At 52.3% G+C, this 24,302-nt stretch overlaps 8 protein-coding genes across 8 annotated transcripts; 4 read left to right on the forward strand and 4 right to left on the reverse strand.

Moving 5' to 3' along the window:
• Positions 1-1,260: 1,260 nt before the first annotated feature.
• COCMIDRAFT_37922 (uncharacterized protein) lies at positions 1,261-1,659 on the reverse strand (the record flags this gene model as incomplete). The annotated part of the gene is made up of 1 exon (XM_007691080.1): positions 1,261-1,659. One exon carries the CDS (start codon positions 1,657-1,659, stop codon positions 1,261-1,263), a length of 399 nt encoding a protein of 132 aa, XP_007689270.1.
• Positions 1,660-2,294: 635 nt separating this feature from the next.
• Positions 2,295-3,494, forward strand: COCMIDRAFT_98804 (uncharacterized protein; the record flags this gene model as incomplete). Its single annotated transcript, XM_007691092.1, has 1 exon — positions 2,295-3,494. One exon carries the CDS (start codon positions 2,295-2,297, stop codon positions 3,492-3,494), a length of 1,200 nt encoding a protein of 399 aa, XP_007689282.1.
• Positions 3,495-4,517: 1,023 nt separating this feature from the next.
• On the reverse strand, positions 4,518-6,609 carry COCMIDRAFT_98855 (uncharacterized protein; the record flags this gene model as incomplete). Its single annotated transcript, XM_007691093.1, has 2 exons — positions 4,518-6,278; positions 6,325-6,609. 2 exons carry the CDS (start codon positions 6,607-6,609, stop codon positions 4,518-4,520), a joined length of 2,046 nt encoding a protein of 681 aa, XP_007689283.1.
• A 1,033-nt stretch (positions 6,610-7,642) lies between these two features.
• Positions 7,643-9,145, forward strand: COCMIDRAFT_98809 (uncharacterized protein; the record flags this gene model as incomplete). The annotated part of the gene is made up of 1 exon (XM_007691094.1): positions 7,643-9,145. One exon carries the CDS (start codon positions 7,643-7,645, stop codon positions 9,143-9,145), a length of 1,503 nt encoding a protein of 500 aa, XP_007689284.1.
• Positions 9,146-9,350: 205 nt separating this feature from the next.
• Positions 9,351-10,537, reverse strand: COCMIDRAFT_37926 (uncharacterized protein; the record flags this gene model as incomplete). The annotated part of the gene is made up of 2 exons (XM_007691081.1): positions 9,351-9,599; positions 9,662-10,537. 2 exons carry the CDS (start codon positions 10,535-10,537, stop codon positions 9,351-9,353), a joined length of 1,125 nt encoding a protein of 374 aa, XP_007689271.1.
• A 702-nt stretch (positions 10,538-11,239) lies between these two features.
• On the forward strand, positions 11,240-13,343 carry COCMIDRAFT_98786 (uncharacterized protein; the record flags this gene model as incomplete). The annotated part of the gene is made up of 6 exons (XM_007691095.1): positions 11,240-11,477; positions 11,573-11,759; positions 11,843-12,113; positions 12,237-12,311; positions 12,470-12,898; positions 13,008-13,343. The coding sequence occupies 6 exons, from the start codon at positions 11,240-11,242 to the stop codon at positions 13,341-13,343; spliced, it is 1,536 nt and encodes a 511-aa protein (XP_007689285.1).
• Positions 13,344-13,712: 369 nt separating this feature from the next.
• Positions 13,713-16,652, reverse strand: COCMIDRAFT_6445 (uncharacterized protein; the record flags this gene model as incomplete). Its single annotated transcript, XM_007691071.1, has 3 exons — positions 13,713-13,751; positions 13,821-16,059; positions 16,117-16,652. The coding sequence occupies 3 exons, from the start codon at positions 16,650-16,652 to the stop codon at positions 13,713-13,715; spliced, it is 2,814 nt and encodes a 937-aa protein (XP_007689261.1).
• A 1,848-nt stretch (positions 16,653-18,500) lies between these two features.
• Positions 18,501-21,984, forward strand: COCMIDRAFT_37929 (uncharacterized protein; the record flags this gene model as incomplete). The annotated part of the gene is made up of 7 exons (XM_007691082.1): positions 18,501-18,540; positions 18,600-18,626; positions 18,701-18,780; positions 18,848-18,899; positions 19,029-19,433; positions 21,165-21,169; positions 21,748-21,984. The coding sequence occupies 7 exons, from the start codon at positions 18,501-18,503 to the stop codon at positions 21,982-21,984; spliced, it is 846 nt and encodes a 281-aa protein (XP_007689272.1).
• Between the last annotated feature and the right edge of the window lie 2,318 nt (positions 21,985-24,302).

The following is a 24,302-nucleotide window of genomic DNA, read 5'->3' on the forward strand; positions in this document are numbered from 1 at the left end:
GATATTGTGGCGTCAACACCGAGCCGCATTTGCGATTGAGGCATGGGGTGATTTTCTAAGTATCTGCACCGTAGGAATACGGACATGCACTGTACTACTTTGCTAAGATAAGTATGAGCGATGCTCAAATTCATTGCTCGATAGTGGTAAAATTGCTCAACAATATATTGTTCTAAATTTTTACGTCTCTCAACAAAACAGGGCTCGGTGGTGTAGTTGGTTATCACGTCAGTCTAACATCCTGTTAGGCACACTGAAGGTCCCGAGTTCAAACCTCGGCTGAGTCAAAGCCGGAGCTCATATGAGCTTCAATTCTTTTTTGCCGGTTCAGGGTCATCTCCACGGTGGTGGTGGTTGTCGTCGTAGTTGGAAAAAAGTTTTTTTTTGCAGATCTCGGCGCTTTGGACATAGCGTGTTGCCAGTTTCTAGTGCACAGTCTCTCTCGTAACATGGGGTTGTCCCGCTCAACCGTAATAAACTCCATACATATGTGTACAATTACTAAATGGAACTTTAACGCTTGTTGAAGTAAAGTTCGGTCCCGAATAGTACTGCGAATAAGACTGATCGGCAAGCAATGTCCTTTTTTCAAGGTTAAGTTCCAGTAGACATTTGACGTATGCCTATGACGTAGTTCCCTGACTCGATAGTGAAGAATTTGACGTAAACCACGACGGACGAACAAATTAACGTTCTACACATGTAATAACACCGTGTAGTACATGTACACATACATACATAATATATGTTCGGAAGAGATCCGGTGTGACGAAACCATGCATTGGTATTGTACCGAAGGCATATTTTTGAGCATTATCACCCAATCGTAGAATTATTCTAATAATAGTACTAGAGCTTGTCAAAAATCTCGGACATATCGAGGCTTCCTAACATGAGACAGAAAAATGCGCACATAGAGATTGTATTCTCTATAGGCAAATCGCTTTATGAGGGCAAGACGATAGGCCTACAATAAGACATACAGAACCAACGAACCACAAAGTATTGACCCTATTAACTGAAATCTGTTGATAGGGTTCGTTGGGTATATCTAGACTGAGTAGAGAGACCAGTTCTTCGAGGTGATAAGAGAATGCAAGAAAGTACAATTGAAGTCATGTAGATCAGTACTCAATAGTTTGTATGAAACTACTGGGCCATGTGTAGAACCATCATAGGGTAATATGAAAGAAGATCTCATGTATCAGCCGGTAATGATATTTATAGCGTTTGTTCTACTATATTGTAACCCCGCTGCTCTCACCACTCCAGACTCAAGGTATCAGCCCAACTGCCCTTCTTCTCTATCTTGAACGCACTCTCTATATTTCCAGATCCGAGATCTGCTCCAAAGAGATGCGCAAAACACCCTCGTCCAACCTCCTCCCACTTTAGCTCTGCCGCCTTATCCGAATGGACTTGACCATCGCCATCAGTTCCTGCGGCCAGCACTTCATACCGGATCTTCAGAAGCCATAATTCTGAGACGTCACCAAAGAATTTATCAGCGGTACCGGGCACTTGCTCGGAGGTGGAGAGATGGATGTAGCCATCGGTGCGATCGAGGTCCGAGAGCGGGAGACGGGTAGGAAGCGGTGAAGGCGGGGCGCTTGGAAGAATCTTGTACAAGAAGGTCGGTAGGGGCTCAGGCGCTGGCATGGTTGCTGATGGTCCGCGTGATGTGGCAGAGGCAGCGTTTGTGCTCACCGGCAGAGTCGAGTGTGCAAAGCTTGGCTGACGATGGACGTCACAAGAGAAGCCAGATTCATCGCATCCAGAAGACGGATGCCTGTGTTTTGCTTGTGATTGGCGGGGCGAGATTACGTGAGGGACGCGAAGGTCCACCCCAACCACGGGTAGAAGATGGCTTTTGAGCGCCACAATTCTGACCCTGAACAGGACCGGGCAGCCGACAACATGGACAAGTTGTTTCTTTTTCCACACAGCCAGCACGTCGACGGCAACGTTCAAAGTGGAGAAAGCTGCCCGACGCCTGGTCGTCCCTGTTGCGTCACCCGGACCACACCCACTTGAGTTGCAAGGCGACCCGACGATTGGACCACGCGACAAAGATATATTCGAAGGAACGAGTCAACACCATCTCCTATCCAGGGCAGAGCATTCCTCCAGAGCCAACCAATCCAGCGGCAGGAGTCGCATACCAGTCGCTGCTGTCGAGGTTCGTGTTTGCTTCTATGCTCTTGCGCTAGCTGTTAGGTTGGGTACTGCGCAACTGCTAAGCATGCTCGCGCCGGCGAGTGCATATATCTTCTCCGCCCGCCCCTCAACACAGCATGACAGCTATACAGCTAACGGGAGATGAGATGCGCCACCTCTCTGAAGAGCTAGGAGATGTCTCGACTCGATGTTGTGTGCGGAGGACCGTTGGTGCACCTACTCCATCACACGTCACATTTGAATACCTCAACAAAGGCGCCGCCAACATCATCTTCAAAATCCAGAGTTGGACTCCGAATAGCTCTGCGACGACATTCTCCTTTATCGATGTTTTGCGCGAAGGCCAGCTGTCTTTCAGAGCTACGACCATGGACTATGACTATCTCATGCGCCACGTTCTCCGAGTCCCTAGAGGTGGTCAGAAACATTTGTCGTCCATGGAAATTATTTACGGATACGAGCGTGCGATCCGACCGTTGTTTTTGCCAGGCAGATACAAGACCCTTGGTCAGGCCACAGTACCACAAAACGGTGCGGACGCCCCTCTTACAGTGCAACTCAACCGAGACCTCACCAAGCATCTGATGGACCATGAAGCTGTGCTCCTGCTACCGGAAGTAATGAATCACCTCTACAAAATAGGTGGAAAAGGCACATTTAACAACATCACACCACGGAACTGCTGGGGCATTCTCCTTCCCAATATGTCACCTACCCCTGGACAGTCAATAACGCTCGAAATCAAACCCAAGTGGCTAGCGCAATCACCAAATGCGCCTTCAGGAGCTATCCGTTGCCGGACTTGCGCGATGCAAGTCTCTGTGCCTAAGAATAGAGAAAGCTACATTTGCCCGCTCCAGGTGCTACATGGGGACTCGAAAGCCCTTCGCCCCTGGGCACATGCAACGGTTAAGCGCCACTTTGGCGGCAAATCGCCATCTCAGACGGTAGTTTCAGCCATGGTTGATGGCATCGTGACCTATCTTACGGTTGGAGACGGCGTCGACCTACTGCGGCATCTATTTCAATTGCAAAATACACTTGACCCGCTGGGTGTCCTCTGTCGACCGCAGCATGGGTCCGAACTGTTTGACCATAATCTCCGGTTAGCAATGACTCTAAGGGACTGTTCGCTTTTCATCAAGATCTCCTACAACACCAGCGGCATGACGGGAATCGAGTCGAAGCTCGGTGATCTTGACTTCAAGTCAGCCGAGAAGATTGTCGATTGGATGGACAAGGAAAAACAGCTCTTGGACGAAGGAGCTTATTTCGCCTCCACAGGCCCACCATGTTGGATCCAAAATGGCCGATGAATCTTGACACTCGGATTGGCCTAATACTCAGTCTGGACCAGCACTCGTATTGACGTACCGGAACCGAATTCGACCTTAACTACGCCAAGGGCTATCCAACGCAAATTATGATTACAAGAGCACTCTTTGACACTACAAAATCCACATCGATGACTGTCAAATAACGGCCCAACATGAAGCGAGCATCTGTAACGAACACCGCGATGAAGAGGACATTGCACAACACTTATCCATATCGGACACCATCCAAAATGCGATTTGAGCATCTCGAAGCATTCTTTCGACAACAGCCATTCAAATACGCAACAGAACCAACCAAGTGTATCCAAACCAGCACCTTATTCATCGAAGAAAGAGCACGACGAAGAAGAGCTGGTGTCCAAGTAGAAGAACCCAACGCAAACGTGTATCATAGTGTGCTATGCCAAAGAGGCGAACATTGCAATGAGATGAGGAAGAGAAGGAGAGGGAGGAAGAACAACTGGTGTTACATACCAGTGAAGGAAAGGGGAGAGAGAGAGACGTTTCGAAGCGCAACCATTAACTTTACCATGCATAATTTTTGTACAGTAGTTAACTCATTATTAAAATTAGACATTTTTTAACCTTAACTCTCGGACACCTACCCCCCCCCCCCCCCCCCACTAACTGCTCAAGCACGCAATCCATTCCGTCATCGCAACAAGACATTTTGCAAAGGAAATTTGCACTGAACAAATCTCTATTTGAAGGTAGAAAAGTAGATACCATGATACTTGAGTTTTCGCTATTGGGGGTATTAATCCTAACGTGCCAATTCGATCCGTATTAAAACCCCCCTTTGAAGAAAGGAAGAAGAGGAAGAAAAGAAAAACGAAGAAAGAAGGTGACAAGAAGATGAAGTCTCGTCGACATTTATCCATCCATACATCCATAGTCGCTAAAAGCCATCCGAAACCTATCAAAAAAAACCGAAAAGCTAAAGAAAGAAAAAAAACGCCATGGCTGAACGCAACAGTAGACATCAATCCATCAACCCCTTCTTCACACCCCCGCATCCCCAACAAAACAATGCACCCTAACCGTGCCATCCTCACTCCCACTAACCACACACTCATCACTAAGCCCGACACAAGTAATTGGCCCCGTATGTCCCGTAAGCGTCCTCTCATGCTTGCCCGTCCGCGGATCCCAAATCTTAATCGTCTTATCCTCGGCCCCACTCACCAGTCTCAAAGAATCCGCAGCAAGCGACCAGATGCCCTCTACATGACCGAAAAAGCGGTGCACGCAGCGTCCAGAAGGAACGTGCCAGAGGCGAATGGTGCCGTCGAGGGAGCCGGTGAGCATGTATGAGGGAGGGGCGGGGCGGGAGAGGTCATCTGGGAAGAAGAGGGAGTCGTCGATGGGTGTGCTTGAGGAAGAAGTGTTGGAACAGGATGAAGGGAGGGGCTGGGGAAGGGAATGAGGCATGTCGGAGGAGAGGGAGGCGGTGTCCGAACTGTCGTTGTTTGCGTTTGCGATGAAGTCGTTTTCGTCGATTTCGAAAGCGAGGGGTAAGGGGAGGACTTGTTGGACTTGGCCGACGTGGCCTTCGTAGGTGCGGATGCAGCGGTGTGTGTCGAGGTCCCAGAGTTTGACCGTCATGTCGTCCGAGGCGGAGAGGAGGGTGCGGGAGGGGAGGTCGATTTTGACTGAGTTGACCCAGTCGGTGTGGCCGACAAGGGTGGTGCGTTTCATTTGCGTGAAGTCATGCACTACGATTGTGTTGTCTGAGGATCCGGATGCTAGGAGCTTGCCGGCCATGTGGAGGCCGATGACGCCCTGGCTGTGGGCGTTCAGGGTCTTGATTAGTGCACCTGTCCGCCAGTTCCAGATCTTGATGGTGTTGTCCAGACTTCCAGTGATGAGTTTGCTGTCTTCAAACTGCAGACACCGAATGCCTTGAGAGTGGCCAGTGAGTGTGCGTATCACCTGACCAGTCTTGATATCCCACACCTTGACAGTTGCGTCATAGGAGCCGGTGATGAGAACTTCGTCGTCAAATTGTAAGCACATGACGCCATTGGTGTGTCCTTTTAGTATGCGTGTTGAGTAACGGCCGTATTTCCAGTTGCTGCCAACTTTGTAGCGGTCCTTGTAGATGTCCTTCCATGGACGTTTCTTGGGGTGATCGAAAGAGGATGTAAGTTGGTCTTGACCTGGTGCAGCGTCGAGACATTGCCGCTTGCTCAAGGCTTCTGGAGAGGATGAATCGTCTGGTACAGACCGCTTGACGGCTGTAGGGGAGCCAGGAACGTCGGAAAGTTGGTGAGAAAGCGAAGTGGGAGGGACAAAGGAATCAGGCTGAGGCGTGACATTAGGCGACCATTCGTTCAGTCCTCGGCCTGAAGCCCGAAGTTGTATCCGCCTCTTTTCTTGCCGCAAACGACGTTGGTCTAGCAGTGGAAGTCCCCAACCGCACTTTGTGCACTTTCTGTCAATGTGCTGTTCGCACATCCTATGCCAGACAACGTCATCGTCTGCCAGTTGTCTCCACCTTCGGTTGACTTGGGCTGCTTTGCATAGTGAGGTTGTATCAAGATAGCACAGAATCTTGAAGCCCAGTTCGGTAGGGAGGGCGCCGAGAAAGTCAATCTTGATAAGGTTGCGGACTGAGGAGGAGATGAAGGAGAGTTGTGGGAAGCAGCATTGAGCGAGAATGCCTTGGAGCATGAGGTTGCGGTGTCGAGAAGGGGCAGCAGAAAAGAGTGACCATACGTTGGCGATGCTCTGCTGGTCACCTTGAGATTCTCTGCCGAGTTCCTGTCCAAGTTAGCAAGCGGTTTGGCAACGACAAGAGAATACTCACGTCCTGCAATTGTTCCATGGAGGGCTCGTCTGCCTGGCGTCGGCAGAGCAGGTCTGGTCTGTGGCGGTAGCAAAACTTTGTGTTTGCAGTGGGTGGGCGCTCGTCTTGTCTGCCACCATTGGCACCCAGCGGGTTATATTGGTGTGGAATGTGCTCTGCGAGATATGGCGTGATCATCTTTTCAATCTTCTTGGATTTGTTTGTTTGGGCCTCTTCGGAGTCTTCGGGGTTGGCGTGCAAGTGCCTGGTCCGCTCTGAGAGACCTTCGTGGTCGTGGCCGTGCATTAAAGCGGCGTGAGCGAGGGCGGAGGACTTTGCGGGGAAGTCGTCAGGAGAATGAGCCGGGCTTCGCCATGAGAGGCGTCTCTGTTTGGGACTTGTAGTCGAGGACTGCAGCGGAGTATGTTCGGAGACCGTCTCAATGGTATGGGTGGCATTGGGCGCCATGGTTGCGTGCTCGAGAGACCAAAGGCTTTAAGCAGCTACAGCAAGTATCGGCTGGCGGGCTGCGCTGTTGCTTCCCCTAGTGTTTGGACAAGGGCACTGGCCCTCTAGGATGCGCAATTCATACGTCGTGCAGGGGATGCAGCAGGCTGTCGAGATTCTGGGGTAATATCGCGTGCGAGCTAAGGTGGAGGTTTGATGATGACCCGGATAGATGCTGCCAGAGAGAAAGGCGCTGCGCGCACAAAATGCGACGGATGTGCGGGCGCAAAAACAGGGGATTCGTGTCGAAGTAGAGAGTAGTTTGCGAAAAGATAGTTTCGGCCAGCTGCGAAGGGGTGTAGTACGAGGTGGGCGTGGGGGTCGACTGAAGGCGTCGTTGGGGAGAGCAGCGGCGAAGCGACCACGGCGCAATGGCGCAATGTCAGTTGTGGATAACATCTTCGAAGCACGCAATTCCGTTTGGCCACCCGGGCCAGAAAGCATGGTCAGCACATGTCGGGGAGCCAGGCGGGTGCAGACACCCAAGTCCGAATGCCGCGCAGACCGTCTGCTCTGCTCTGCGACGACGCTTCACCATGCTGCTTGTGGGTTCTGTCGTCGCCGTCGCGTCAGCCTTAAGGTGGGTGGGCCTTGTGCATCTCTCCGCAATTTGGACCCTGGTTGAGAGCGTGCCTTGTACTACTAAGCCCGAGCGTACTACCGTCATCCATCCATCCATCCATCTGTCCATCTATCCTCGCCTCCATCTCTCCTCGGATGCCTCGCAACCTGGTCAGAATGTTTGGCGACAAAAAGCATCGCCGTGACCTCGTATTTGCTGTAGCCTGAAGACTGCTAGAAATGCCCTGCGCCTTCGCTTGATGACATCGCCATGGCTTCTCCCCAATCGCCCGCGTCTCCAACTAGCAGCGCCGCGTCGAGAGCATCCTTGGACCACGACAACAACAACTCCCTCACCCTCGAGCATCTCGTAACCCATTTTGTTGCTGCTAAGCGCGCACTGAATACCCAGACAGTCCTATGGCGTGCCACCGACATTGTCAGCACCGCACGCGAGCTGCTTGAGGAGAATGCCGTCCTCGCGGCCAAGAACACTTCGATCCGTAATATTGTAGAGCAGCAGGTCGATGCCTTGGAAGCTGTGCGCCGCGGTATTGACGTGGTAGAGGCCGAAGTGCAGACTGAGTACAAGCAGATACTGCACCACGTCGACACGTCCTTTGCAGGCCTCAACTCTACCCTTGCCGTCTTGCGTGAGACACCCATCGAAGCCGTCCTGCAGCCTTATGGGACCCCCCAGAAGCACCTCTACGACTTCATCGACAGCGCCACCGTCTCCAACCTCGAGAGCACCCTGCGTGCCTGCATAGACCGGTACAACGAGGCACATGCTACGCTCGACGAGAGCTGCGATGCCTTTGATACCTCGCTCGACAATCTCTACTCGTCCATCGACAATGTTCCCATGACGCCTGCAACCGTATCGACCCCGAGCCCAATACCAAGCCTATACCACAATCTCGAAGGCCACGCCAAAGAGGCTGCTCAAGCCTTTCAGTCCCTGGTTCAGCACTATGATTTGTGCATAACAGCCTTGCGACACACCGAGGGTGGATCTGCTGCCGCCACACAAGCCACGGGCGACGCGCCGGTGCATTCCGCCGACGATGGAGCAGCGCCTCCCGAGCCCATGAGCGAGGAAGAACGGCGCGACATGCTCAACGTCTTGCAAAAGGACGCCCGCCAAGTCGACGATGTGGTGGCTGAGATCCAAGAGAGAGGGTCGGAAATGACGTTCCTGCTCAGCCAGATCGAGAACCATGTCAACCACCTCCGTAGCGAGGCGTCGGCTCTGTCAAGCATACTGCAAATGATATCGCACATTACAAACGAGGTCAAACGGCACATTGCCACGTCGCGCGCCTTCCACGTCTCGTGGCTCCAAGACACCCGTCCCAACCTGCTCAACGGCATCGACGAATGGGAGAACCAACGGGAATTCTACGAACGGTTTGATCTGGCATATGCCGAGCTCCTGGTCGAGATATCATCGCGACGGAGACGGCACGAAAAGGCCAAGCGTAAAGCTGAAGAGGCGCAGAAAGAGTTGGATAAGCTACGTTTAGAAGACGAGCGCGCAAGAGAACAGTTTACCCTAGCCCAAGGAGATTTCCTGCCCCTCGATATATGGCCGGGACTGAGAGATCCGCCGAGGCAGTACGAAGTCAGAGTCGTCCCTATTGCTGCGGAAGCCCAGGACGATAACGTGCAGGGGGCGGACGAGTGGGGTGAAGGCGGTGGGATTCAGAGCATCCCACAGCTGGGCAGAAATGTAGTCGAGAGGGCGCTGATGAGAGTCAAGAGACGGATGTGAAGATGTAAAGTTTTATTTATCGCAACCCCAAGCATGCGGCGGCACAGATATCAAGATGCGATACTTATGGTCGCACAGAAATGCAAATATCGTTGACACTCACGCCTCTTTCATAACACCGTACCGTACCAGCCGCTTCTTGTTCGCTCAACAGGGGAAAAAATGATAGCAGCAGCAACTCCGTCTACTTTTCCATGGTTCCGACTCAGCTAGCTCCACTATGGTCGGGCTTGCGGCCGTGGACGAAGTAGAATTTAATGTACATATGTACGTCCCTTCTCCTAACGTCGGATACGACACGGGCAATCATGACACAGCACTCCTCTTCGGTCCAGCCCGCTACTTTGCCCAAGAGGCCCAAAGTATAGGGCTCTACACCCATGGACATGTGTTCACGCTGATAGCGGCCAATTTCCTTCATGCGCGGGTCCCTGGGCCAGGGGCCGAGTGGGATCTGGTCCGAAGTGTGTTAGCATCATACACAGTAGCAAGCGAACAAAAAAGCAGACATCTTACCTTGACAACCTTCTCATGTACATCGACAAATCCCGCGTCTAGCATTTGCTGCTTAATGCCTATGCCCGCACGAATATCTCTCCCCCAAGTAGCAGCGGCATCATGACACAATGTCTGCCACTGCAAAAAATCCTTTGCCATGTCTATGGTGCCATCATCGCAATCGGCCTGCGCCAGCGGCTCCTGGAACTCGACCCAGCCACCGGGTTTAGTGTGGGTAAACGTCTGGCGCACGAATTTGTCCCAGTCGGAGATGCCGCCAGACATGTTACGGCAGTGGATGTAGTCAAAAGCCTCTGCGGGGCTATAGACCCACTCGGACTCTGCATCGTCAATGTAAAACTTGACGTTTGGAGGGACCCATGTTGGCTGGATGGGACTGAGGTCGGTCCCGATTACTTCGGCGCCAGGGAACTCGTCGGCAAAGTCAATGGCCCAGATGCCGGTTCCAGTGCCAATATCGAGCACGCGCTGGGGAGAGGGTGAGATGGGTGCGTCATAGAGCTTGCCTTGGAGGATGAGTAGGAAAACGTGGTGCTGGAGGTCAAGCCGGTCTTGCTCTTGCTCGTCGTTGGGCAGGATGTAGGCGCCCGAGCGGTATCCATGGTAGCGGCGGCCATTTAAGTATTCATAGTTGAGGATAGTCGATGCGAGCGACGTTGAGGCGGAGGACTCGTTATCAAATGCAGAGTCATCGTCGCTGTTGGCGGCTGTGTCGACATCGAGGTGGAGGACTGACTGGAGGTTGCCGACATCGGCCTGTGGTGCTGTGGTGGTGGGTGGTTGTTGTTGTTGCGGGGGCTGTGGTTGTGATGATGTTGCTGGTGGTGGGGATGCCTGTTGCGGCCCGCTCGCGCTGGTGGGGGCAGCCGACATGTCGTGTATCCTCCTCTCAGACCAGGTAGTAGTATGATGTGCTGGACGGCAGAACTCAATTTAACTCAAGTTTTGGACGGCGAGCGGCCTTATACGACCAACTAGACGCAGCGCGCCGAGGCCACAGCCAGCGGATCCGTCGTGCTATACACCGTGCCATGCGCCCGCATTGGGATCCAACCACAGCCATGTTGCTGCTCATAATGTGTGGGAGGCGTGCATTGGCGTCTCGTGGCATCCAGGACCATGGCGAGCTGCCAACCCTCCACCCGCTAAATAACTACTCCACCTCACGCCGCTGCATCTCAGCTTTTAGCCTGCCCAAGGCCCGTCGTCTTACGATGTGGGGCGGTTGCCCATTCATTGATTGTTTGTATTCCTCTGTCTCTTCTTGTCGTACGACGCGGGGCGATTGTCCACCCACCGATTGTCTGTACTTACATGTTATATGTCCCCTCTCGTCTTCCTCCTGCCAAAGTGAGCTTCCATCCGTCAGCTCACCCGTCTGAAAATGGACCCTATCCACATACCATGCATGCCATGCCGTGTACCCACTTGCCTACTCTGCACGGCCATAGCCCCGTAATACAGTATACATAGGAATAGTCAAAAAGACCCCAATATCCTGTCCTCTGCCCGTTCGTTCCTGTCTCGACACATGCTTCAACCTGGTTGTCCCTTGGCCCTAGCACTAAGTCCGCCATGACATCCCAGACCAGCACGGACACGGCGCGAGTGCTCCCTTCGGTGCCGCTCCTTTGCTTCACCACGTACCTTGCCTATCTGATCGCACGTGCCTTTTATCGCCTATATCTCCATCCACTAGCCAAGTTTCCGGGGCCTAAGATCGCGGCTGTCACAAGCTTTTACGAGGGCTACTACGAGATAGTTCTCAAAGGACAATACTCAAACCAAATATCCAAGCTCCACGACCAATACGGTACGCTGCGACTTGGCCACCAACACTTGGCCTCCCCGCATGGACTTGCTACACACGACTGTCGTTGGTTCGCTTGACTAACCCGAGCCTGGCAGGTCCCATTGTTCGAGTAACACCTGACGAGCTGCATATCCGAGACTCGCGATTCTTCGACAAACTCTATCCTAAGAACGCCCATCTCGACAAGGAGGGATGGGACAAGCGATTTGGCGTCGCCGACGGTGTGCTTGCCACGGTAAACGCCGAAGCACATAAGCGACGACGTGCCTCATTGGCCCCTATGTATGTCGTGCATATGTTCCTTGCTGGACAACATGACATGAGTCTATTACTGAAGAGAACGTTCAACTGATACTTCTTTGTAGGTTCTCACGTCGTTCTATTATCGACTTTGTCCACATCATCTACCGCCATGTCGACACGCTTGCTCATCGTATGCAAGAGTTTGAGAAGCGTGCAGAGCCACTCAACCTCACTCATGCCTTTCCCGCCCTGACTGGCGACATCATCATGGACTACTTTTTCGGCTTCAACTACAACCATCTCAAGAATCCTGAATTCGAATCCTTCCACGATGCCTTTACCAAGATTGGCGGCATGGGCCATCTCGCTACGCAATTCCCCATGATACTCCCTGTACGTCTCTATGTTAAGATTACTGATGCTATCCATGTGGCAATCCCTTGTGGACCCCCCCCCCCCGGTCCCACTCATTGACGACACGACATGGCATACACTAACCAAGGGTCCTTTACACAGATCATGGACGCCATCCCTGACCACATCACCGGGTGGCTGCAGCCCGCCGCAAAACCCATCCTAAAATTTCAGCAGGTACGTGACACACACACACATACACAACATCCTTGTATCCCCACCAGCTCCTCGGAGACATACCCTCTCCCCCAATTCTCTGCTCCAGCAAACCCATTCCAATACCTTACATACATCCCCACACGTATGCGTACTAACCTCACCCGGGGGTAAAACAGGACCACCGCGCCCTAATCGCCCGCACCCTCCGCGGCGAAGACCTCAAATCCAACGACGCCAAAAAAACCATATTCCAAGAAATTCTCGCCTCCAAGCTACCCCCCGAGGATAAATCCCACCGGCGCCTCGCCGAAGAAGCTCAAGTCGTCGTCGGCGGCGGCGTCGAAACAACCGCTTTTGCCCTCGCCGTAGCCACTTTTCATATCGTCAACACACCGCATATCTACAACCGCCTGCATGCCGATCTCGTCGCCGCGTTTCCCCACAAAAATGATGTAGATCTCAGCGTGTTGGAGAAAATGCCGTATCTGAAAGCCGTGGTCATGGAGGCGATTCGACTATCCTATGGTCTTTCAGCAAGGAATCCAAGGACGCATAAGACACCCTTGCAGTATGGAGATTGGGTCATTCCCGCGGGTACTTGTGTTGTACGTCCTCTCTCTCTTCCTTCATTCCTTCCTTCCTTCTTTTCCCTTTCACCTTCTTCATCTCGACAGTTGCTACGTACACTGGCATTTTTGCTAACAAGAAATAAAGTCAATGACCATCTCAGACTCCTCGCACGATCCATCCATCTTCCCTGACTCCGCGTCTTTCCTCCCCGAGCGCTGGCTCGGCCATCCGCGTACGTCCGATGGTCTGCCCTTGGATCGCTTCATGGTGTCCTTTGGGCGCGGCACCAGAGCCTGCTTGGGTGTTACGCTCGCGTGGACCGAAATGTATCTTGTCCTCGGCATAATGTTTCGCCGGTTCAAGTACGAGTTGTTCGAGACTAGTGTCAAGGATGTCGAGGTCGGGCATGATTTTTTTATTCCCATTACGAGTTTGGAGAGTAAAGGGTTGAGGGTTTTTGTCAAGAGTGTGGAGGATTGAGTTAAGAGGGATGAGGAAGTGGTTTGTTTGCATTGTGTCTGGAAACGCCAAAGTCGTTGTTACATCATCAAATAGTAAGTTGCAACTGGGTTGTGGACTTGGAAGAATCAGAGGTTTTGGATGTGAATTTTTTTTCCCCTACAACAAGTCTTATGCTGAGTTCATACTTCATGACTGAAAGACTTTTTTTACCAAGTGCTCTAAAAATGCACTTTCCTAGATACTAACTCTGTCAGGCTTACCTGGTTCATCATGACTATTACCCATAGCAGGTGGACTGCCTGACTGCTCCATATCCTACGTGGAGATCAAGCCTCTAAATATGGCTCCAACATTACACTATTTCCGAACCTCACCAACGTGGCATCATCATATCGTCCACAGAGTGTTAATCTGCTTTCTCCTCACCTAAAAAAACAAACTCTGTTAGCAAAACCGCCACTATCACATGTACACAGAAAAAGGGATTACACTTACCAAAGGTGCAACGAACAAGACACCAACAAACAATCCCACAACAGTCAACAGCATGGAAATCTTGTTGAATCCTTTGCCGAGAACATCAAATGCAAAACTAGGTGCAACCCTCGTTCCGAAAATGTCGTGGCCATATGCAAACACCAAACTGGTACTTTCAAGTCCGCTTTCACTCGTGATAATCTCCTTGATACCAATGACCTCGTACTTGTGGGTAAGGTGCCACTTGGGGTCAAAGTTGATAAGAGGCGCGTACTTGACTAAACCCTCGGATTGCTCTTGTGCGGTAGGGTCTCGGCCAATGGGTCGGCGGGGATCGATGACAGAGCGGGGAATGCCAATGATGGAGTTGATCGAGGGGACAGTGGTGAGGAGCTCGCGGCTCGTGATTCCCTGCTTGGTTTGGGTCACGGCCATGTGCGAGATTTCTGCTGGCACTTGGTAGCTTTGGGATATGACATAAGGTCGCACAGCATCGCCGGCTGCATCCAAGGGCTTTACTGTCGACGAGTTGGAGGAAGCGCCAAGTGGACCTCTGTCATCAGGAAGCGGGGACTCGTAAAGGTCAGAGACTACAAGCTGGTGACCACGTGAAGCCGAATCCGAAGCCGCGTCAATAGTCAGCGCATATGTGAACCAATTCTCCGAAATAGTGGCCGGAATGGGCCGAGAAGTGTCGACACCATTATGCGTAACGGTATGCAACAATTGTCCCGAGGCAGAGTCGAGTAGGTAAACGGATGCAGATTGTGTCGAGTCGACAACTGTCGTGACCAAAACTAGGTTGGGGTTAAGGTACTTGTACAGCACCCTTCGGTCGCCGAGCACCTTACCGATAGAGGCAACAGGATCTTTGACAGGTCGAGCAACATAGTTGACGATACGCTCCCCGGCGGCAGGACGGAAGCTCCACACTGGTTCCGCACTGAGCTGATTCTGTAGATAGCCTCTGAGTGTTCCATCTACGAACGTGAATGCCACAAGGGTTTGCCCCTCAGAGACTAACGGAGTTTCAAGTTTGACGCTGGCGGGTGAAACCAGGCTACCTGTAGTAGAATTGATGATCAATGACCTCTCGGACACAACATCCTTGACCTGGACATAGCCGCTATGGGCCTTGAGGCGAGGATGTTGAAAGTCGTTAATGGGTGCGAGTTTGCCAAGATCAACATTCCACATAATCTTGCCTCGCGAGCCAACATCAAGTGCAGCAAGACGTCCTGTATCAGTGGCCACGATAACCAGCTTGTGGAACCCAAACGTGTCTTGTTGAATTTCGCCGATTGTCGTCTCTTTTGTCTGCCCAATGACACTACCAAGGAGTCGCTGGGGTAGTCCCTGCACCCAAGCTGGAAAATGCTTCAAGTCTTGAATGTGTCTTTGCACACGGTGCATGTAAGCCGAGACAAGGTTGCGATGACTTTCGTCTGCAAGTGCTTGCGCTAGGGTCTCTTTTTCAGGAAGGTCAGCCCATACTGCCGATACAGTCCGTGCGAGAAACTCTGGCCTTGTCCAAGCCAAGTCGTCATTTCGGAGAAGAGCCCACTGCCCGTTAGAATAAAGGACCGATGATCTGATAGCGCTTGCCGTGGCATCTCGTACAACAACCTCGGATTGCGCATGAACAGGGTAGGCACCGGCAAGTGCGGACGAGCTCTTGACGCTCCAGCGGCCCAAGACATCGTTTGAGACGGATGAAAAGACCGCCATTTCCTCTTCTGTAATCCTTGTAAAGTATACGTTTGCGTCCGAAGTGCTCGTGGAAAAGGTACCTTTTGTCTTGAGCCCTGGCAGGGTGTAGGCTTTGGAGACAGTGTTCTTCTTTAGGTCGACGTGGAACACGTCGGCCAAGTGGCCGACGGCGGTTTGGTACTCGACGAGGAAGTGGGCGCGAGAATTGACATGGCTAGGGGCGTGAAGTACAATGCTCTCTACGGCGACATTTTCTGGGGTCGGGAAGCTGGATACGGCCTTTGTGCCGATGATGTTCACCTTTAGCACCTTGTTCGCCTTGTCGGTCCACACCAGCAGCGGGGCAGCGGTGTTGGCTCCTGCAAACAGGATACGGTCACGCGAGGATATTTCGGCGTCGGAGTTGAGTGTGTACTGATCGAGCTTCTTTCCTGTTATGGGGCTCAGCGAGGTGATTCGCAGCTTGGAGGCACCGAGCACAGGGGTGTGGAGGGCAATGTAGTAGATTGTGGTTGGCGAAGTCGAGAGCTGGAATGGTGTGTCTCCGCTGTCATTGAGTTAGTTGGTGTCTTTTTGGCAAAAAAAAAAGAATGGCGTTGCCCACCTTGTATCCTCGTGGGTCCACTTGGGCTGCCCAGTCTTTCCATCAAGCCTCTTGACACTGAGACCGGCGTCGGTGGCCAGCAGGACCAGAGTGTCTTTTGCTGCATCAATCGACATGCCATCCTCCTGCTCGAGTATCTCCAGATCCTCAACGCGGGCGGAAGGGGTGCTAGTCTCCCAGACGAGGCGGCCATCAGAAGCACTCCATGCGACGACGCGCTGGCCGAGGGCGCTGATGACGGTGTCTTGCTCGTTGCCGGCACGCAGATGGGCGACGTCGTCCGCAGCTGCGGGGAGGGAATGGCGCCATACTAGAGCACCATCCTTTGGATTGATTGCGGCGACGGTGTTATTGTCGGATAGCGAATAGAGCAGCGAGGCCTTTGAGCCAGGGTAGGGCTTTTGGAAGAAGGTGGCATCATGCTTGGGGAGGCCTAGCAGGGCGTAGTGGAAGTCAATGTGATGGGCTTCGTCCTCGAAGACAGCCGCGGCGGGAGCGAGGCATGCTGCGAGGGCGAGGGCAGCATGGAGACGCATTGTATGGTGGGGTAGCAGCGCAGCTGGTCGGGGTTGAGCGGGCTGTGGTCAGCGTAGGGTTACGATGGGCATCACGTGATCCATGCCAAAGCACGTGCGCAGGGGACTGCTCCGGATGCATTCAGACAGTCAATCATTCAAGGGCTGAGGATGGTAGCCAGTCAGTCGATCAGTCAGTCATTCAGTCATTCAGTCAGTCAGTCGGTCAGCAGCAGCGGCAGGTAGCCCCTGGAGGGTATTTGTCGTGCTGGTGCAGGTGCAGGTGCAAGTGCAGGTGCCCGTGCTGGTGCTGGTGCTGGCGCTGGTCATGGTGGCAGCCAAAGTCAATTTGGAGGCTTTGGAGGCAGTCGACCAGAGGGCGACTGTGGTGCGAGTGGTGTATGTAGACTACTTGCTTCTGGGTTGGGCCTTGTCGGCTTCGACGCTAGAAGCGCATCCACGGCGTCAGGTCGATTGTTCCGGCGGCGGCACCACGCGAGCTCCACCGCTATGGCTTCGGAGTCGCAGTCCGTGTTGGCACCAGGGGCCGGCACCGTCTTGGGTTCGCAGCCTCGCCAACCATGATTGCTTGTGCTGGTGTTTGTGGATGTGGACGGGCGTGTATATTGTACATGTCCATGTGTGTGTGTGTGTGTGGATACACAACCATGCATCTACACCTGTCCCCCAGGCATACACACACATAAACATAACAACAACAACCCAGCCGTTGCAACGGGCGCCGGCGTGTCAAGCCGTCGTGGCAGACCGGGGGGCATGGGGGGAGGGGGGGGATATCCTGGGTGCTGAGTGCTGAGTGTGGTCAATGGGGCAGCGAGTCAACTGCCCTCGACGCTACCGTCAATCGGGGCGCCTGTGTCCCGCCAGGCCGGGTCGGTTTCGCGGCTGGCTACTTGACGGCCACAGCTTTATCATGGTGATGGGATTGCTTTTGTCCTGGCCATCCCCCTCCCAACTCCCCAAACCGCCCAACCGCCGCTTCACTTATCACCACCCTGGATCCTCTCCCTCCAAACCACCCCACCCGGCACCGCCCAACGCACCCTCGCCCCGGCCCTTTGTCTCTGTTCTGTTCTGTTCTGATCTGGCTGTTCCGCGGCCTGGACGCTGGACGCTGGACGCTGGACGCTGGATGCTGGACGCTGGACGGGCTGCACCCCAGAGCCGAGAGCGCACGGCAGCCTCGCTGGCAACCGACGCCGCCACGCACCACGTTATCCGCCATATCTTCTGCTAAGCCCTAGCCAGCCTGCTGCGTCTGCGTCTGCGTCTGCTTCTGCTTCTGCTTCTGCTGCATCCATGTCCCCTTGGTCCCTCCTTCCTAATCATCCTCGCTGTTCCCCAATTGTCGCTGCTGCTCCCTCCTGCCTGTCCTTGTCCTGCTTTCTCTTGCTATCCTCATCCTGTCCGCTTCCCCCGTCCTGCACGTGACTTGCAGAGAAGCAAAAAAAAAATCTCTGTCCCCCCCATCCAGGCCCAGCCTCGCGCATTGCCCATGTGAGTTATACAAACTTTCCGGACCACCTGCATGCCGTCCAGTCGCCTCAATGGCTTGTTGACGCGAGTATTCGAGGCTGCTTTTGTCTGATTGGACGCCACCTGGGTTTAGCAATACATGCGCTGACAAGTGTGGTTGGCTCCCAGCCCAGTACAACGCGCACCGCCCCGACTCAGATCGCTGGTACACGCCTACGCCGTGTCTGCGCAACGCGGCGCTTTTGACAAGCTCCTCCATCTGTGCCACACCACAACCCGCGCAGCACACCGCCACACAGGGTAACAAAGCTTGCCTCTCGCCGCTAAATCTCTTCCCCAACCTCGCGACAATCCCTCCTGCTCCTCTGAAGCATGTCGCAACGCGAGTACCACATAGTCGTCCTGGGTTCCGGTAAGCTAGCGAAAACGTGATCAGCAACTAGAACTCGACTGACGGCGGTGGCGCTCCAGGTGGAGTCGGAAAAAGCTGCCTAACAGGTACGTTCTTGCCTCAACTCGACGACCTCAACCCTGCCCGCCTGCCAGACATGCTAACCCGACTGTCCCTACAGCCCAGTTTGTGCAAAACGTGTGGATAGAGAGCTATGATCCCACCATCGAGGACTCGTACCGAAAGGTCCTCGAAGTAGACGTGGGTACACCAGACGACTAATAGCCCATTTTTTTTAAAAAAAAAAACTGACCCACTCCCCTCCCAGGGCCGTCATGTCATTCTCGAGATCTTGGATACTGCCGGCACAGAGCAGTTTAGTAAGTGATTACATATATAGCCCCACTGCACGTGGACCCAAGACTAACACAGTCACAGCTGCCATGAGGTAGAGTTTCCTACTACCCCCCTTACTGGGCAAACATCAGAGAACTTACGCCGACGCAGAGAACTGTATATGAAAACTGGCCAGGGATTCCTTTTGGTTTTCAGCATCACATCCGAATCTTCCTTTTGGGAGCTTGCCGAGCTGCGTGAGCAGATACGACGCATCAAGGAAGACAGCAACGTACCCATGGTTCTCATTGGCAACAAGTCGGACCTAGAGGACGACCGTGCCGTGCCGCGCCCGCGAGCATTTGCCATATCGCGCGAATGGAACGTCCCGTATTTCGAAACCAGTGCGCGAAGGAGAGCCAATGTCGACGAAGCCTTTGTCGACCTCTGCAGGCAAATCATCCGCAAGGACCAGAACGAACGATCGCGCATGGCCCCGCCGGATTCCCCGAGGCCTGGCGGTCCTAGGAATAGAACCCACACGGGACGGCCAAAGCGCAAGGCTCATCGGCCCCATTGTACCATTCTTTAAAGCTACGATACCCAGTTGGCGGAAGCATGCACGAGCGACAGCGGGCTTGCTGGACCAGGCGCTGCCACGATTCCATTCCTACCCTTCCTTCAGACTTTCTTGTATACACTTTTTTTTGGTACTATAGAGGCTCTAGACAAACTGCTCGCAGTAGCAATTAATCTCATTCATGGATTCCATGGATTCCCACATATGGCGTGACGGAGATGAGTCGACAAAGATTGTGGGTGATGTGATATGGGACACGAGACCAGTAGTAGCCGAGGTCGTCGGCTCAGGCTCCAAAAGCAAAGTTTGGGTGTTTGAATCCGGGACTTGCGGGTTTGGAGTAAAGCAGCAGAGTGTCACAAGGCCACGTCGATCGGTGCAGTGATTGGGGGTATTTGAGCCAGTTTGCAGTTGGATGAATCAATGTCGAGGCTGTCCGAGCGTGCATAGTGCCCCGCATTCGGCACCGTCCTTTGGCCGAGAGGATAGACTGGATAGGGAATGGACAACAGACTTGATGTGAGCTAGTTGGTTCAGAGCGAACATTCATCAGGCGGTAGGAAGACGACATGCGAAGCCAAGATATATGGGGCAGCATGATCCCAGGAGTCGATCCCAAGCAGTAGTCTCAATTTGCAGTATCAAGATGGGACTGCCAACACATTGGTCATTAATCCCCGCTTTGTCTGGTTTGCAGATTTGTGGCAAAGACTTTTGGAAGCATCAACTGTAATGGACATGGCTGGAACCCATTGAACCCAAGAGGGGCAGAGAGGGTACAACTCGAAGCCCTGGGTGAGCAAGCACGTGTTGGAGCCCAAGGTTCAATAGAGGGATGTGGTGAGTGTGAGTGCGTATGCAACAAGCATACTGTGGACACTCTTTACACAGAGGTAAGCTCTTGTGACGAAGATGAAACGGAGTCTTCATCACCCGCCAGTGAGCTGTGCGCAACCAAGTGTGGGACTGCCGGAGAAGACGAGGCATGGTCTAACCAAAGGGTGATGAGGGGGGAGGGGGGGGCGACGTGGTGCAGCAGGAAATGTAGAGGATAAAATCTTGGTCGAGTAGGTAAAAGGGGCAAGCAAAAGGCTGCTAGCCCCCATGGCGTTAGCAGGATGCACAAGTGGCCTCTACAATGGCGCAAACATGGCAAACTACAAGAGCTTCCCCCGCTTTACAAAGACGCCAGGTCACGCCGGGAACTGATGGAGGCTAGTGGCGTTAATCACGCATGATTTGCACGATGCAACAAAGCTTGGCCGGGTGGCATTGCGGATGAAGACGCGTTGTATATCCCGCAGACTAGTCAGACTCTGTATGTATGCGAGTATGTAAGCCCAAGAAGACGTAAAAGCGATCTCGATCAGGTCCGCAGATGACGTCGTTGAATCCGAGGGTCCTAGGTTGGTCCCTTGTGCTTGTGGCTGCGTTCTGCATTCGTTGCTTGTTTCAGGGAGCGTTTTTCACATGCAAACAGCAAAGGGCCATAGTACGAGTAGAGGACGCGTCTGCGTCGGTGTCGGTAGGCTACAGCACCCGTGTTGGTTGGAAAGCGACGCCTTGTCGAGGTAGAGAGCGCCCTGCATACCAACACGTAGAGTGCACCACGTAGACCCACGGTAGCCGCATGCATCCAAGAGGAAATGTGCGAGCTGGGGGCGCGCGTGACAGGCAAGAATAGATGGCCTCTTTGCGGCAGGCGATTGCGTGCTGGTTTGTGTTGCAGCGCAGGTGGCAGGCAGTGTTTGATGCAGATGCAGAGCCGCGGCTGAATGCAGTGACGTCAGTAGAGGGGCAGCAGCGGGGCGCCAACCAGGTACGCAGCAAATGCGCTAGCACGCACCGCAAAACCCCCATGACGCGATTCGCATCAGATTCGACGATCTACAGTGGCATCTCACCAAATAAGCACCTCTCAACTGCTTTGCCATTTGCTCCATTTGGGCTGTCTGCAGCCAGCGGGCCTCGCCCCCCACTCGTGCACTGGCATGGTCTGGGCTCTTCAAGCTCCCACCGACGCTAGCCTCCCTCCCGCCTTCCCTCACCCACAATGCGCTTGCCCGGTGACGTAGCCTGGCCCCCCAAACCCAAACAAACATACGTCACTGCCTTGTTGCTCTCACTAGCCTCTGTCTCTCACCTACTGCTTCTTTGACTTAAATACCACCCTTACCCACCCTCCATCTGTCCCTCATCACACTACAATCAACCTTGCAACACTCACATCTACTTCCTCACACTCAAACCAAACCCTCCCAACCAACCTTCCAATCAAAATGTCTGCTCCCAACGCCAACACTCCCAACGAGGGCATCGTCGGCCAGGCCGTCAACTCTGTCAAGAACGCCGCCAACTACGTCTCTGAGACCATCCAGGGCAACGCTGCCGAGGCCAACAAGGAGGCCAACAAGCAGCAGGCCAAGGGCAACGTTCCCGGACAGGACAGCCTCACCGACCGCGCCTCTGGTGCTCTCAACGCCGCCAGCGACTCGATCAACCAGAAGAAGCACGAGGGCGCTGCCGATGCCAACAAGCACTCCATCTAAGGTGTTTTGCTAGCTCGATATTTCACTTCGGTATGTCTCCTGCTGCTATGGCGACTACTCCACTCCATGGGCCTACGCTAACACCCGAGTGCAGATCCAGAACGATACCACTATGGGTTAAGCGATGAGGACTGCGTCTCTCGCTACTTTCACGATAATAGTATGACTTAATCGACACGAGATATAAACTTCTGTCATCAACATTTCTGCTTGCCTCTTTGCACTGTGCTTTGTGATTGTTTGAAACCGTGAATGCTGCTTACTTTCTTTTCTTTTCGAGTTTTCCAATCTGACTTCCTAATCTTGCATGATTATGCAAGTTGGTTTTCTGGTACGTACTATCTACAAAAATTAGTTGCATTGACTATACGGGTTTTTTTCTGTCATAGCTAAATATAGTATATGTCACTAACAATTCAATAGATGGATGGGTCAAGCCTATCGGATTAGACTGCATCGCCTAACGTTGGTGTACAAAACATCTTGCAGTCCCTCGCGCCAAGTAGTAGGGCACTAAATTCTTGTCTCTTGACCAATCATATTGCTCGACGCCGAACTACACCTCACCTCACGCCAAACAAACCCTTCGAAGCCTCCTCTATCGTCTTTTTCCACGGCTTTGTCTCATGCTTTCCCTCTTCACTGCGGATTCAAGAACCTACAATATTCCAATAATCTCTGGATACCTACAACCTCGAAGCAAAAACATTACGCAGATTGGAAGTATTTCCCCATCTCCGACATTGCCGATTCCAGACGGTAGGACGCCCTAGCTCGTTTCCCGTCAGGTTAGAATATCTGGGAAACTTTTCCCCCGCCGAGTTTGCTTTCGAGGTCACACTGGGAATTTTTTTTACCTCTTGGATGATAATTATTGAGCCCAGTGCGGAGAATTTCGGCCTCGTGATTAATACTTACCTTTTTTTTTCTCCGATGCGACCCGCTATGAAAGAGAAACTGTCCTTTTTACTATGCAGAAAAGTTCAACTTGGCTCACATGTTGTTATTAACGTTTTTTCTTTTCTCTCTCTCTCTCTCTCTCTCTTTCTCTCTATCGATAAGCAACATTGAGCAATTACTGGATCCCGGATTCATGGATGGAAAGAATGGCGTACTGGAAATATATTAGTGGGAGAGAGAGAGAATTAAAAAGATAAAGATGGGGATTTGAGCCCACTTTACGGGGACTGAGGAGTCGAAGCTTTTAAGCTAATTAGCTTGGCGAGAGGGAGGGGTGTGTAGTATTTTTGAAATTCTTGATTATGTCTGCGGTTTAGAGGAAAATGAAATTTGATTTACATCTCGATAATACGTATTTACTTGGCCTTGATCCCTTTTCCCCCTTTCCACCCACCGCCCACTCTTGATTTAACAATCCCAATAATTAGCTTTTTTTTTTTAGAATTCCCCTCAAACAATAGCTTACTGACATATTTATCACTTTTTCAGGCGTCTTGCCGTACCATGCTTGTCCGTGTCTCACCGACATACTCGACCGTTTCAGGCATATCTCATCCACAAATCGTGCGTATCTGTTTCGCTTAGAAAAAAGTTTGGCCTTGTTTCGGTTGCTTTGAGCAATCGACAGAAAGGATCTTTTTTTGGGCGGAAGGAGGGTTTGGTGTAGAACTTACTAGCGGCGGTGTTATAACTTTCCAACTGTCGGTGCATTTGTTTTTTTGTTTTTGCAGGTGTCTGGGCTTGGAAGATTATAATATTACGTTGGCTGTGGGAAGAAGAAGAAGAAGAAGAAGAAGAAGAAGAAGAAGAAGAAGAAGAAGAAGAAGAAGAAAAATTCGTAGATGGGAAATTGGGGGAGGGGGGGGTAATTTGGCATTCGTTTCTATTTAAAATATTTGGGGTTTAGACATGTAAAGCGATTGCGTCCCTAATTAACGTCTAATTTTGTATCAGGGCATTTTCCTCATCTTTCTCTCGGTTATGTTAGTTGTTGCTAGAAGAAAGATGCTAGTTAGTACTGAAATGAAAATAAATAAAATCATTAAAAGTAGGGATTTCGAAGCGCCTTGACACTTGAAGAGTGTTGGTGAAATGATTGATAGCACTGCTACTAATTATCTGGCGATCTCCGCACTGAGCTGGAGGTGTAGATAGGTAGAGTGTTTATGTGAGATGTAGCGATGTTGTATGGGCGAAAGTAAGATTAAAAAGAGAAATATGAAGCTTTTCATGAGAAGGCGTATCGGTTCTAGGTGTGTCTCGGTGCTAAGTGGGTGATATCACGACCTATTGCAAGGAAAAGAAGACTTAATTTCTAGACTGGATGTAGAGAGCGGTGAGATTTGCTCCAGCTACGA

This window comes from Bipolaris oryzae (assembly GCF_000523455.1).
Source record: "Bipolaris oryzae ATCC 44560 unplaced genomic scaffold scaffold_91, whole genome shotgun sequence".
In the NCBI taxonomy this organism is placed as follows: Eukaryota; Fungi; Ascomycota; class Dothideomycetes; order Pleosporales; family Pleosporaceae; genus Bipolaris; species Bipolaris oryzae.